The 15,760-nt window shown below is 42.8% G+C and overlaps 1 protein-coding gene across 2 annotated transcripts in view; it reads right to left on the bottom strand.

Annotated features, from left to right (window-relative positions):
- The window catches only part of egln1a (egl-9 family hypoxia-inducible factor 1a), a 111,500-nt gene that overhangs the window by 35,117 nt on the left and 60,623 nt on the right, over nt 1–15,760 (bottom strand). For both annotated transcript variants that reach the window (XM_080191869.1, XM_080191868.1), the window contains exon 3: nt 2,900–3,036. In XM_080191869.1, coding sequence (XP_080047995.1) covers nt 2,900–3,036 — 137 coding nt within the window. The remainder of the gene's footprint in view (nt 1–2,899; nt 3,037–15,760) is intronic.

Below are 15,760 nucleotides of genomic sequence, written 5' to 3'. Positions count from 1 at the left end.
TTCATGCCATTTTATTTTTTTCTTTTAGTTTTTTTTTACCTCTTCAGTCATCCATGGTTGTTTTCTTTTTATCATGTAGAGCTCCGGCCCCTAAGTTGATTGAATATCACACTTGCCGGAATGGTCTGGTTGGGCTGAACGATCCATTTCTGTGCTGTTTATTATGTGTGTTGCTTTTTTAACATCTCACACTGATCTCCAGTCCTTTAACCTATTTTTGATCTACTCAGTTTTCAATACAGAGTTCTAGTCATACTGCATTGAAGCCTTGCTCAAGTCTAGAATCTATTTCTCCCTTACAACTACCATGTTGAACTTGATCACATTAAGATTGCTGTTAGGCTGTTAAGTAACAGTGGATTATTACTCAATCTAATATGGCACATCTAGCTGATGGATTGAGGACATTTTGTTGTAGAAAACTATTCTGAACAGACTAAAGTTGATTGACCTTCTGACATGTGCTAGTATAGTGATTCTAATCTATATAAAGCTAAAATTGATTAAAACATACTGACTTTGATACATGAGCCTATCTAATCTCAGCATTTATATATTCCATAATCCATAGCTGCCACTAGGTGGCCTATACACAACTCCCACTGCAATCTTAAATCCTTTTCTATTCCTTAATTCTACCCTTTAAGCCCCCACTGTCTGCTTACGTGATGACTTCAGCCAGGCTAATGAGGTTGGCTTGCTCGTGTGGGAACTACCTGATGAGTCCTCGAAATGTTTTGTTTGCACTTCAGTCCCACTCTCCTGATCTACGGACACCTGGTGTGAAGAGGGGTGGGTTGGGAGTATGACCTTCTCGTGAACCTGCTCCTGGGACTGGCAAGGTGTACCATCAACAGGTCCAGGCAGCAGGCAATCAACGGGGTCGTCCATCCTGACTGTCTGCCCCTCTACTGCGGCTACCGTGCCCATTGGGCACTGCAGGGGCTGGGGTATGTTATCAACTCTGATAATCATCTTTTGATTAAATGTTTTAAGTTTCCTTTCAACTTTGTTTTTTGTTCAGGCTGTTCCCCCTCCTTTTGGGGAGCTGCCCCTTTTAATTTGTCCCAAAATTAATTTGAGTTAGTTTATTTGGTTGGTACCTTAAAAGAGATACTTAATGAGTCCTCAAGGCAGCGCAAGTGTGCGGTGGGATCCCGCTGCTGCATAGAGGCGTTTCCTGTACGGGCTGCTGCTGCAAACGTTCCACAACCGCATCCTCGCCCAGATACATCTTGGCGGGCCTTGTTGCCACGGGGTAGTGGAGGTCCTCAGTGCAGGTCCCTCTACAGAGGGATCTCCCCCCACTATCCTGGGGACCTGGGGTTCAGGACAGTTCCATACAACTGTAGGTTTTTCCGGTTCATGGGCTCCCAAGCTTGTCCTTTTTGTAATCTTGTGATGTCCGTGGACCGTGTCTATGTAACGTGTTATGGTTGCACATCCTTTTTAGTTTTCTCAAAAATCTTTTACTGATGTTTTGTTTGCACCTCAGTCACACATTCCTGATCTACGGGCACTTGGTACGGGAGGACGACCTCTTCATGAACCTGCTCCTGGGCCTAGCGAGGCAAGTTATCAACAGGTCCAGGCAGCGGGCAATTGACAGGGTTGTCCATCCCAACTATTTGCCGCTCTACCATGGCCAGGTTACCAGGTTCACTGACAGAGGAAGCATGTGATGTCCATAGGCGCACCGCAGGGGCTGGGGTATATAATTGACCCCAATAATCACATTTTAATTTGATGTTTTAAGCTTCCTTTCGACTTCGTTTTTTGTTCGGATGGGTCCCCCTCCTTTTGGGGAGCTGCCCCTTTTAATTTGTCCCTCAGTTAATTTGATTTAGTTTTGGGATGCTAAAGAGGTACCTGATGAGTCCTAATTGATGGTTAAATCAGGGAGCCTTGTGCTCCCTATTTAAAGCAGGTGTGTCAGGCTCGCAGCCTGCATTCAGCAGGTAGCAACTGGACAGCTGGCTGTGTACAGATGTATGATGTAAATATAGTAACTTGGTGACAGGACTTTTGCTTCTGTGGAGTTATTACAGCTTACCTATCCTTAAATCCTCTTGTCATTGAAGTAATTGGTTTATTAAACTTTAAATTGAGACACCCATAATCTGTATTTTTTTTACATCTATATTTGTGTGTGTGTGTGTGTGTGTGTGTGTTTGTGTGAAATAAATAAAAGTTTGTGTTGAGATTTTAATTCTGAGCATTCTGGAAATTAGAGTATTTGGAATCTGGAACTGGTCTCAAAAACTTTATGTTAGAGTTCAGTGGCTTCAAAGTTCTAGCCCCAATGAATGTTTGCAACAATTTTTGGAACATAGCCCAACTCTACATTTGAGCAGAAATGGTTGCTTGCAGTTAGCTAACAAGTCAGACGGCAGTAAGTGGAGAGGAAGAAAATTTTAACAAAAAATATTTCTAAGCACATTCATTCCTAATTAGCTCTGCAGGTTTGATTTGATGGCATCTGTGTCAGGGACATTCCTTGTCTGTAGATGCTCAAGGCAGGAAGCTTTGTGTTCTGATTTCATTCCAGAATGACTTGCTAATCTGCAGACAATTAATAACCACAGTGTGGCAAGTGGTGTTAAGTAGCATATCAAGTTGACCCAGGATGATTGTTGTCATATACAGATTTTTCTTCATAACTTTGGTTGCTGACTATTCCAATATGCCCTAACTGGCAATGGAAATTTTATCATCAAGTGAGCTAATACTAACTACAATGAGGCCGCCATGGGAAGAATGAAAAGTAATATCTTAGGTAGGCACCATCTTCTTCTGACAATCACAGCCTACTGTGCCTACTCCTGGAATAAAATGACAACTATGAATGTGATTATCAACTTCTGCTTTCTTCCCAATAAACAGACATCATTGAACTAACCTTGTGGCATAAGCAGGTTGTACTTCATGAGGATTGCGTCGATCAGACCAAAAAAATAGCAGTCTGTCAAACTTTGGTTCAATATCAGCAAAGTGTAATTTGCCTTCTGGAAAAATTCGAAGAAGACCTCCATTCACCTATCAAAGCAAAAGAAAACTTTAGGTACTAGAACTCATTAGCGCACTATGAGCTCCTGGATGCAAAGCAAATCATCACTAAACATTTCTTAATATTTGAAGTTTATAAAATTTTGGCGCATTTCATTTACTAAGGACAGACTTCTTTTCCAGTGTTGCAAATTTCAGTTGGTTACTTCAAAATTACAATTGTTTATGTCCATTCATCTTGAAATCTTAACAATAAAAATGGGAAAAGTCTAAACTTACACATTCACAAAGAACTGAAAATCCCTCATCCATTATTTGTTTCTTGGATTAATTCAAGCTTTTGCCTCCACTTGCAGTCCAACAAAAATTTCAATATCTAAACTTAGTAATTTTACATAGTTATGGAGTCTATTCTTTTCACTCCATACAAATTACAATTGAGAAGTGAAAATCTCTTTCGATCAGGAATTAGTAGAGATAAATTGTTTTTATGGTGGTGCAATATATTTAGACTACTAATATTATAAAGTCATGCTATATAAAAATGTTTGTTATCATTGGTTGGAAATCATTAAATTATAAAAGTACTAAAATAACAAGCTCCTAAGATGGCCTCCAAGAGCCAGATGACTTTGGTAACCTTCGCACAGACTCAGAATTACCTCACGTCTCCAGAAAGTTCTTAACTGAATTACCCCAGGAGGGGTGCTCTCCCTTGAATGTCTGTGCTACACTTGGCTGAAACTTAAAAATTCAGACTCCGTGGCCAGGATTTTCTGGCCCTGTCGTTTTGGGATGTGGCGGGCCAGTCAAAAGTCCACTGACTTTTGGCAAGCCTGGTAGATCCTAGCATGGTGGTGGGGGAGGTGATAGAAAATCCTACTCCCTGTCTGAGTGACTCTTTGAGACTAAAAGAGGAACCAGTTCATATTAAGAGTGAACTGCCACCACCCATCCCCCAAAGGCTTCTAACTGTGAATCATTTATGTGAACAATGGAAGTATTGGTGTCATATAACCTAAACATGACTTCAGGTATCAAATCTTAATTATTCCAAGAACCAGAGAGAAACAGACCAATCTGGATACATATATCACAGAAGACCCGTGTAGGTTTCTCTCCATCTATTTTTACACATCTGCTTTTTTTTACGATTCACATGCTGCAGGCAGACATGTTTTTTAAGGACTCAACTTGGCAGCTGCTATCTCCAGAAGAACGTCCATCTATATCTTTATTGATGCCAAAACTAGAAGAACCACCAAGGTCAGCCTGGACCCACCCCAGCTATCAAACTATAAGAAGCATTTCACTTTAATCTTCTTTGGACCTTAAAATATCACAATCTTTCCTCCCATTCAGTAATCTATTTTCGTATGCGAGAACCTGTATGTGTGTGTTTAAGTGAATGAAAGTTGAAGCTTTATTATTTTAAGTGTAATAATTATGATACTCTTCCTTTTCAAATAAACTCAAGGAAAGCTACCTGTGCCTTTTACAGTTACGGCATGTAAAGGTTAAACAATCACTGAAAAGGCTGAGGAGGGAAAGTGGGGAGTCATTCCACATCTCCTGACCTGATTGTAACCGTTAATAATGCAGTATTCCATTGAATTAAAATAGAATTGTTAGTTCTTAAATTAATCAGCTATTTTATCTGGTAAGAATGTCACCATGGGTACTTTAGTTTGCTTAACTTTTTCAAAGCAAAACACATTATAACAAAACAAGGACTTAGTTCCTCGCCATTCATGGCCAGTTCTGAGCAAGAAAGCATCAGTTTTTGTGGGCATTGGAAAATTCGTATATTGTAAATGTATCTTATACTGAAAGATACATTTCAAGACTATGGACTGTATATAAGGGAGGAAAGTCATTCAATCAATCCAAAGAAACTGAACATTCTTTAAAAATTTATTTAGAGAGTGTAACCCAACTGATTGCCATTCTTCATGGCAAAGAATTTGCTGAGAATTTGTGCTGCAGTAATGGTGTATCTACAGTGTATGCCATTACAGTGGCATAAAATTTCCAGCAAATTATTGTGGAAGTGATACAGGCCATTAAAATTAAAGTTTATTTATTAGCCACAGGTAAGGCTTACATTAACAGTGCAATGAAGTTACTGTGAAATTCCCCTAGTTGCCACAGTCCTGCACCTATTCAGGTCAATACACCTGACCAGAACATCTTTCAGACTGTGGGAGGAAACTGGAGCACCCAGAGGGGAGAACGTGCAAACTCCACACAGACAGTGACTCAAGCCGGGAATCAAACCTGGGTCCCTGGCACTGTGAAGCGGCGGTGCTAACCACTGTGCTATGTGCCGCCCGAACTGGTCTGTGCCAAACTTTCCTGGGACATTTTGCAACCACTGGCCAAATAACTGATCATCCAATTTTCATCACTTCATCCCACTAATAAAATCAATCTGTCGCATAATGCTGCTCTGATCGTTGCTGCCATTTAGGCTGAAGCAGAAGTGCAAGTGCAGAAGTAAATCTGCAGCATGATTCATTGCTCAAAGATTATTTTTCCTTAAGCATAGAAACCGTCTACTGAACTTTGTCAATTTATTTATATAATGTAAAATAATTGGCTTCTATACATACCAGCTGGCTTGCTTTCTGTGAAATAGAATCAAAATTTTGGTAGACATTTAATATTTGTACACTTTCACTTTCTGGTTCCTTTTTACAGTTTTAGGTGGTACTTCAGAATATCAATTTATTTAAGGAATTTTAATCATTAAAGACCAAGCAGCTGAATCTGCTCTGAATTTAAAGGCAGCAACATTTGAGAAAAGACTTCAATGTATCCTACAGATCTTGCATTGAGCTTTGAATGCAGCCTGTGCACTTGGAAATGAATTTGGCACCAATATCTGAAAGCCAGGTGTCTCCAAGCACAGCCACACATACACTGTTCATATTACATCAGGAATCATATTTCCAAAGCTTTATAAAAAAAAATTTTGACTTATGATGGCTTTGCAAAATGCATCTCAAGTATGTGTTCTTATAAACTTGTGGCTGGATGGCCAAAGGTGATGGCAACTGCGACGATGAGAATAGTTAAGAGCTACAATCACGCATGCTGGGAATTTTAGCCAAGTTGTATTAAATATAGATGCATGTCACAGAAGACTTCAGCAAGTTATGAGCTATCCTGGAAGATGTGACCTGACACTTCCTGGGTTGATCAAATAAGCATGGTTGTTTGAACTGGTGCCAGATATCTAGGAGACATTGTTTCCACACAATGGTGAAGCTCCGTACTTTACATGAAAATTGGTATAAACATTTGGGAGTTGTTTACGAATAAGTCCACTGGCCATAATCAAGTACTTGTGATCAGTTTCTAGTGGTATCATTAGCTGAGTGCCAGAAAACTTTCTGGAAGATTGTGCAAAGTTTAGGATAAGAGAGGTACTTTTGCACCTTTGTCCTGAGTGGAAGTTGAGAATCAGATTTGCATGGTGGGCCCTGAAGACAGCTTCAGAGAAGGACTAAGGATACGAGGAAGATTCTTATCGATGGGGCAAACCTGGCCAGTTCACCTGGGGTAGTTTTCTTCTTGGTCAAAACTTAAAGTTAAATGAGATTAAGTTAAACGAGAGTTAAAAAATTTAAAGTTAAATCAGTTAAAGTCAAGGCTGAAGTTAAATGAATTAAATTGAGCAAGTTAAATTGTGTTTCAACTAATATAGACTTGTATTGAAAATTGGTACCTGAAGTGTTAAATTAAGAGAAAGGTTTTGTTTAAGTGAAATATGAGTTGACACTCAGTCTAATGTCCATTCATTACTGTGGTAGGCTGACAAACAGCATATATAACTGATTAGATCAGCCTTTGATCATCAATCCCAATGATATTTGCCCAACAAATTGGCAGAAATCCAAGATGCAAACTGTGTGCCAACCTCTATGGAAGCTGAGTGAACAGGGCAAGCAACTACTACATTGTTGACCGGATGGAAGGCTCGTGAAATTAACACGACATGGTGAGCAAGGAAGTGCAAGTTAGAATGATAATCCGGTGTAAAGTAAAATAAATAGATTGTTATGATCCCTGTGGAGAGCATTAAAATTTAAATGGAAATTCAAATGTAGTGCTTAACTGAAAGAATCATATTACAAGATTTCACACTTTTAAATAAAAACATACTTTACTGTGTACAGCAAAATGAAACCAAACAAGCACTACCAAATTAACACTATAGCATACTAAGACTTGGATATAAATCTAGTTGTCCTCTTGTTTACTAATTTCACCGGAGTTCCCTTATACCATTCACGATTTTGCTGGTTCACTCACTTCTCTTTCTAGAAGCAAACCAAGCATGTCACATCTCTCTGACATTCAATTTGATTTCTCCTCAATGCTCCAGCTATTTTCTGAGGTTTGAAATTTCACAGGGATCCTCCGCTTAGCTTTTAGCTAAACAACTTTTCTTCAAAAACCTCATGACTACAGACCTCTCAGCTCACACTTGGACTATATTTACACTATAGACTTTTAAACAGAAACACTTCCTTTGTTCTGATGGTCCTTTGCTGTTGTTTGCATTGTTTCACAACGCTTGGCAGACGATTGGTCCTACAGCTGTTTTACAGCTCCTGGCAGACTCATTCTCTCTCAATGCCTGAATATAAGCTGAACTGCTTATTTCCTGTGAGCAAAGGAACATCTTAATCCCACAGCTCATCGCCATTGCAACATAGCATACTTGGAATATTTACAACTGGTGTGTAAATCAACCATCCTTTAAACATAAGAACATAAGAAATAGGAGCAGGAGTAGGCCATCTAGCCCTTCGAGCCTGCCCCGCCATTCAATAAGATCATGGCTGATCTGTCGTGGCTCAGTTCCACATTCCCGCCCTCTCCCCATAACCCTTAATCCCCTCTCTTATCAAGAACCCATCAACCCGCTTCTTAAAAATATTTAGCGAGGCAGCCTCCACCACTTCAACGGGCAGAGAATTCCAGAGATTCACCACCCTTTGAGTGAAGAAGTTCCTCCTCAACTCCGTTCTAAACCGCCCCCCTTTTATCTTGAGGCTGTGCCCCCTAGTCCTACTGTCTTTTTTGAGCGGGAAGAGTCTCTCCACCTCTATCCTATCCATCCCATTCATCATCTTATACGTGTCAATGAGATCTCCCCTCATTCTTCTAAACTCTAACGAGTACAAGCCTAGTTTATTCAGCCTCTCCTCATAGCTCAACCCCCTCAACTCCAGTATCAGCCTAGTAAACCTCCTCTGCACTCCCTCCAAGGCCAAAATATCTTTGCGCAGGTGCGGCGCCCAAAACTGCACACAGTACTCCAGCTGCGGCCTCACCAATGCCCTATACAGCTGCAGCAAGACCTCCCTACTTTTATATTCAATCCCCCTCGCTATGAAGGCCAGTATTCCATTCGCTTTCCTGACCACCTGCTGCACCTGCAAGCTGGGTTTTTGCGACTCATGCACAAGGACCCCGAGGTCCCTCTGCACCGTCGCCTGCTGCAGTTTTTCGCCACGTAAGTAATAGTCCTTCCTACCATTATTCCTACCAAAGTGGACCACCTCACACTTGCCAACATTAAATTCCATTTGCCATTTCCTGGCCCATTCGCCCAGCCTATCTAGATCCTTCTGCAGACTCTCCACACCCTCCGCACAATTTGCCGTTCCCCCAATCTTGGTGTCATCAGCAAATTTCGACACCCTACACTCGGTTCCCTCCTCCAGATCATCTATATAAATGGTAAAAAGCTGAGGCCCCAGCACCGACCCCTGGGGCACTCCACTAGTCACCATCCGCCAATCCGAATAGCACCCGTTGACCCCCACTCTCTGCCTCCTATTTGACAACCAATCCTCTATCCACGCTAACACCCTACCCCCAACTCCATGTCCCTCGACCTTCTGCAATAACCTCTTGTGAGGTACTTTGTCAAACGCCTTCTGAAAATCCAGAAAGACCACATCCACCGGCTCTCCTCTATCCACCGCCCTAGACACATCCTCATAGAACTCCTGTAAATTTGTCAGACACGACTTCCCTTTAATGAAACCGTGCTGCGACTGCTCTATCAAGCAATTCCCTTCAAGATGCCTCGCAATTTCCTCCTTAATGACAGATTCTAACATTTTACCTACCACAGACGTTAAACTAACCGGCCTATAATTCCCCGCCTTTTGCCTGGCACCCTTCTTAAACAACGGCGTAACATTAGCCGTTTTCCAATCCTCTGGCACTTCCCCGGAATCCAGCAACTTCAAGCAACCCTTTGATTCTGTGACCCACGTGAATACTTTCTCTCTCTAATGGGTTAGAGCTTTCCAGACTTGCACACAAAGAACATACGAACTAGGAGCAGGAGTATTCCATTTAGCCCTTTGCAGCCTCTTCCACCATTAAGAAAGGGAGTTCAAAAGACTCATGACCTTCAGAGGAAATATTTCTTCTCATCTGTTTCTAGTGACCTCCCAGTTCAAGATTCTCCCACAAGGGGAAACATCCTTTCTACATTGAACCTGACAAGTCTCCTCAGGACCTTACATGTTTTAAGCGTTTTACTCTTCGATACTAAAGCAGATATAAGCCAATCTTTCCTCATATAACAACGCATCATTCCAGTTATTAGTTCAGTAAATCTTCTCTGAACTGCTTCTAATGCATTTACAACCTTCCTTAAATAAGGAGACCAATACTGTATACAATACTCCAGTGTAGTCTCATCGATGCTCTGTAAAACCAAACGGTCCTACTTTAATTCCCTTGCAATAAGTGCTAACATTGTATTATCTTTCCTAATTACTTGTTGTACCTGCATACTAGCCTCTTGTGATCCATATCCCCAAATCCCTCCGTATCTCAGAGCTCTGCAATTTCTCACCATTTAGATGACATACGTCTTTTATGTCCTTCCTAAAAATAGACAATTTCATGCTTGCCCATTTGCCAGATCTTTGCTATGCACCTAATCTCTCTACATCCCTTTATAACCTTTTTTTCATGGCTTACTTTGCTATTGTGTCATTTAGCAACCATCCCATCAATTCATTCATTCAAGTCAGTTATTAAGTTGTAAAAAGTTGAAGGCCCAGCAGTGATCCCTATGATTTGCTAACCAGAAAATAACTCTTCTATGCATGCTGTTTCCTGTTACTGGCCAATCTTCTATCCATGCTAAAGTGTCACCTCTACACAAGCTTTCATTTTCCATAATCGCCTTTGATGTGGAACCTTATCAAATACTTTCTGCTCATTACAGATTCATGCCTACTATTTCTGTCTAGCCTATGACTGATTGATGACTAATTTCAAATTAAAACTCAAGAAGTTTGATCATTACTGAAGTAACACTAATTAAATTGCAAGTTTTTGACTTAGCCTTTTTCCCTTGCTCGATAAGATTAATTTAAGAAATGCTGTAATGCAAAGACAGTTGGGTAGCTCAAAGTCCATTTTATGCAAATTTATTAATTCACAATTCAGGCCAACTCATCGCACTACTATCTATTTCCCCACAACTCTACAATTTGTTTTCCACTTCATTTACACACATCCAATTCTCTTTTGAAAGTCTGCTTCTGCTACACTTGCAGGTATCCGTACATGCTGGAGCGTGGTTGGGACATCCAACAATCTCTGAAGCCAAACTACAGCCCGACAGCGACCCGGAATGCGCAACGACACAGGCCCATCCACCTATGCAGGAACTACAAACAAGGCAACAAGTTCTCCATCTACACACCGACTAGAACAAAGAACATCAATGGACACACCTATACACTCTCACTGTCTCCCAGGCACGAAAAGAAGGAGTCACTCCAGGAAATGTGGTAAACGTGCAGGCCTGCAGGAGAGAATGAGCTTACTTCTTGCAAATCTTCAAACTCTGCAAAACAAGCTAGATGAACTTAAGCAACACCTCATGGTTCCAAGATGTAGCAACACTGGTGAATTTCTGCTTGCCAGACTCAGAATATCTGATGCAAAAATGCTGCTACTACAACCTTCCACAGGAATTCACCTCTGTGATCCTGACAGCTGTTTACATTTCACCCCATGCAGACGTGAAGATGGCACAGGACAAAATATACACCACTACAATTAGCCTTGAGACAAAAGATCCTGAAACCTTGTTCATCGCGACGGGGCACTTCAATCAGCCAAACTCAAGAGCATCCTACCAAGATATCACCAATACGTCCCCTGTTCCACCAGAGGCCCAAACTTCCTAGATCACTGCTACACAAATATCAAACATGCCTAATGCTCTATTACTCGCTCACACTTTGGCAAAATCAGACCACAAGGCTATGTTCCTGCTCTCAGCTTACAAGCGAAAACTGAAACCGGAGAATCCATCAAAGAAAGTCATACAATATTAGTCTGCGGAATTGGATGATCTCTTACTGGACTGATTAGAGTCAGTAGACTGGTCAGTATTTAAAAACTATGTGACCAGCCTAAATGAGTACGCCATGACAGTAACTGACTTCATTAATACATATGTAGAAGACTGCGTACCAAAGAATTAATACCGTGTATTTCCCAACTGGAAACTATTGGTGAACAGGCTGAGGTCTAAGTCTCAGGTGTTCAAGTCAGGGGACTCTATACAAGAAAGTCAGATATATTTTAAGGACATCCATCAAAGATGCCAAAAGACAGTACCGGACCAAGCTCGAGTCCCAGGCTATTCACACGGACCGTAGCCGAGCTCTACAGGACATAAAGGCTACAAGATGAAAGCATGTAAAATCGCCAGTACCAACGCACCGCTCCTGAGCTCAATGTACTCTATGCCCATTTTAAGCAAGAGGTCAGCGAGAGCACACCTTCCAACTCAGAAGCTTCAGACGAATCTGTATTCAAGGTCATCATTACAGAAGTCACACAGTCTTCTATACACTTACTAAGGTTCCCGGGAGCAGCCTCATTGAAGGTCAATCCATGGAAAGTGACTAGCCTGGTTGCTTTGTCTGTATAGTGCGCAGGAAACAATACTTTTCACTATACACCAATACATGTGATAAGATTAAATCAAATCAAATCAGTGCATTTCAGATCATAACAACTCACAAGATATTTTTATTTTCTCATCTCCTTGGCCCTCTGTGTCCTTTTGCCAATTAATGCTAAGTCTGTACCCACTGATTACTTCCCCTATTTACTCTTTCAAAATCCTTCATAAATTTCTATATCTGTTAAATCTCTCCTCAATCTTCTCCGCTCGAAGGAGAACATTTCTCTAGTTACTCTACAGAACCAAAATTACTCTAAATCACCTGTGCAGCAATCTCCAGTTGTATACCGATAGTAAGGTTTAATTACTTCAAGAAAGGCAATGCTTTCAAATTTATGGAAACTGCTCTGAGAATCGGATAGCAACAAAAATGTATTCAAATAAATTGGAGATGTATTTTAGTGATTGTATGAAGTTTATACATTCTTCCCATGTCGGCGTGGGTTTCTCCCACAGTAGCATTTGTCATTCTTTAAGTATCCTTGAGATGATAGGGGTGACCCAGTTAGGGGCTTGCTAGGTGATTTCAGGGTGCCTTATGTATTGCTGGGAATCTGGAGTCATTGCAGATAAGGATTACGAATTTCTTTCCTTAAAGGGCATTCGTACAGTTTCACGGGGCAGAGATTAATGCACGGTAGTGGATATCAGTTTCGTGAACATGAAAGAGAGAGGAGGGGTGGAAGTAGGGTGTAGGTTAGGTAGATACGTGGGATTACACGGATAGATTGAAGGCAGGACCAAGATAGGATTCTCCTTTGGAGGCTCAGTGCAGACTCAATGGATCGAATGGCCTCTTTCTGCATTGTAGAAATGCCATGCTCCTATTCTATGGTCCTATGCAATTAATACAACTTTACCGACCCTATCAAAATTATGGGAACTGCATGGAAAATCATACATCCATAATAATGTATTCAAATAAACTGGAGATATCCAGTTAATACAATTTTATCTACTATATCTTTACCAACAATGCACACAGCAGTTGGCATTAAAAATCAATCCTGGAATGTTCTCACGAGAATATTTTTAATTCATTCACGTGGTGCAGGGTCACTGGAAAAGCTAGTATTTGTCATTCCCTATTTATTCTCAAAATGGTGGAGGTGAGCCATTTCAGGGTGCATATTGCTGGAAGTCTGGAGTCACTGTCGGCAAGGATTGCAGATTTCCTTCCTTAAAGGCATTCATGCAGTTTCAAGGGGCAGAATTTAATGGGTGGTTGAAGTTCACACCCTTTCACCTAAAGAGTTAATATCAGTTGCCTGTAGTGCATGAACACATGAGAAAGGAGGGGTGGAGTGCACAGCAGACTGGGGAGCGAGCGGAGAAGGGAAGTGTCTGGAGAAGGGTGGCAGGCGCAGGACAGCCAGCGGGGGAGGGAGCCAGCGGGGAAAGACAGCGAGCGAGGAACAGAGTGAGCGAGGAACAGAGCGAGCGAGGAACAGAGCGAGCGAGGAACAGAGCGAGCGAGGAACAGAGCGAGCGAGGAACAGAGCGAGCGAGCGAGAAACAGAGCGAGCGAGAAAGCGAGCCAGCAGGAAGGCGAGCGAGCGAGAAGGCGAGTGAGCGAGAAGGGGCGAGCAAGAAAGAGAGCGAGCGAGAGAGACAGACGAGTGAGAAACAGAGCGGGTGAGAAAGAGACGAGTGGGAAAGAGACGAGTGGGAAAGAGCAAGGAGAACGAGCGAGGAAGAGAACGAACGAGGAAAAGAACGAGCAAGGAAGAGAACAAGCGAGAGAGTGAGAAAGAGAGCACAAGAAAGAGCGAGCCAGAAATTGAGAATGAGAGAGCAAAAGAGAGAGAGAGTGTGCGAAAAAGCGAGAGCAAGAAAGCGAGAGAGCGAGGCAGAAAGCGAGAAAGAGCAAGAAAGCAAGACAGCAAGAAAGAGAGAATCATAGAAACCCTACGGTACAGAAAGTGGCCGTTTGGCCCATCGAGTCTACACCAACCACAATCCCACACAGGCCCTATCCCCATTTACCCACTAATCTCTCATAGAACCATAGAATCATAGAACCTACAGTGCAGAAAGAGGCCCTTCAGCCCATCAAGTCTGCACCGAACACAATCCCACCCAGGCCCTACCCCATATCATACCCACTAATCTGTCTAACCTACGCATACCCACTAATCTGTCTAACCTACGCATCCCTGGACACTAAGGGACATCTTCTTAGCATGGCCAATCAACCTAACCCTGCATATCTTTGGACTGTGAGAGGAAACCCACGCAGACACAAGGAGAATGTGCAAACTCCACACAGACAGTGACCCGAGCCGGGAATCGAACCCAGGACCCTGGAGCTGTGAAGCAGCAGTGCTAACCACTGTGCTACCGTGCCGCTAATCTATGCATCTCAGGACACTAAGGGGCAATTTTAGCATGGCCAATCAACTTAACCCACATATCCTTGGACTGTGGGAGAACACTGGAGCACCCAGAGGAAACCCATGCAGACACGGGGAGAATGTGCAAACTCCACACAAACCGTGACCCAAGCCAGAAATCGAACCCAGGTCCCTGGAGCTGTGAAGCTGCAGTGCTAACCATTATGCTACCAGGCTGCCCAGAGAGCGAGAGCAAGTGAAAGAGCAAGTGAGAGAACGAGTGAGCGATAGAGAGAAAGTGAGAGAGAGTGCGAGCAAGCGAGAGAGAGAGTGAGAGCACGAGAAAGCGAGCAAGAAGGACAGAAAGCAAGAAAGAAAGAGTGAGAATGAGAAAGAGAGAGACAGAAAGAGTGGGAGAGAGATAATGAGAGAGAGAGAAAAAGAAGGAGAGAAAAAGAGGGAGAGAGAAAAAGAGGAGAGAGAAAAAGAGGAGAGAAAAAGAGGGAGAGAGAAAAAGAGGGAGAGAGAAAAAGAGGGAGAGAGAAAAAGAGGGAGAGAGAAAAGAAGAGAGAGAGAAAAAGAGAGAGAGAGAAAAAGAGAGAGAGAGAAAAAGAGAACAAGAGAGAGAGAAAGAGAGAAAAAAGAAGAAGAGAGAAAGAGAAAAAGAGAGGGAAAAAAGAGAGAAAGCAAGAGAAACGGAGACCGAGAGAAAAGGAGACTGAGAGAAAGAGAAAGAGGGTGAAAAGAGAGACAGAAAAAAGAGAGAAGACAGGAAAGAAAGAGTGGGGGGGGGAGAGAGGGGGGGAGAGAGAGAGAGGGGGAGAGAGAGAGAGGAGGGGGAGAGAGAGAGAGAGGAGAGAGAGAGAGAGAGAGGGGAGAGAGAGAGAGAGAGGAGGGGGAGAGAGAGAGAGGAGGGGGGAGAGAGAGAGAGAGAGAGAGAGAGAGAGGGGGAGAGAGAGAGAGAGAGAGGAGGGGGAGAGAGAGAGAGAGAGAGGAGGGGGAGAGAGAGAGAGAGAGGAGGGGGAGAGAGAGAGAGAGAGGAGGGGAGAGAGAGAGAGGAGGGGAGAGAGAGAGAGAAAGGAGGGGGAGAGAGAGAGAGAGAGGAGGTGAGAGAGAGAGAGGAGGAGGGGGATGAGAGAGAGAGAGAGAGGAGGGGAGAGAGAGAGAGAAAGGAGGGGAGAGAGAGAGAGAGAGAGAGGGAGGGAGAGAGAGAGAGAAAGGAGGGGAGAGAGAGAGAGTAGGGGAGAGAGAGAGAGAGAGGAGGAGAGAGAGAGAAGAGGATGAGAGAGAGAGAGAGAGAGGAGGGGGAGAGAGAGGAGAGAGAGGTGGGGGAGAGAGAGAGAGAGGGGGTGGAGAGAGAGAGAGGAGGGGGAAGAGAGAGAGAGAGAGGGGG

The sequence above is a fragment of the Carcharhinus amblyrhynchos genome, chromosome 7, assembly GCF_965287045.1.
Source record: "Carcharhinus amblyrhynchos chromosome 7, sCarAmb.v2.hapA, whole genome shotgun sequence".
NCBI classification, from domain to species: Eukaryota; Metazoa; Chordata; class Chondrichthyes; order Carcharhiniformes; family Carcharhinidae; genus Carcharhinus; species Carcharhinus amblyrhynchos.
Note: the sequence above shows the minus strand (reverse complement) of the source record. Positions and strands in the feature narration are given on the sequence as shown.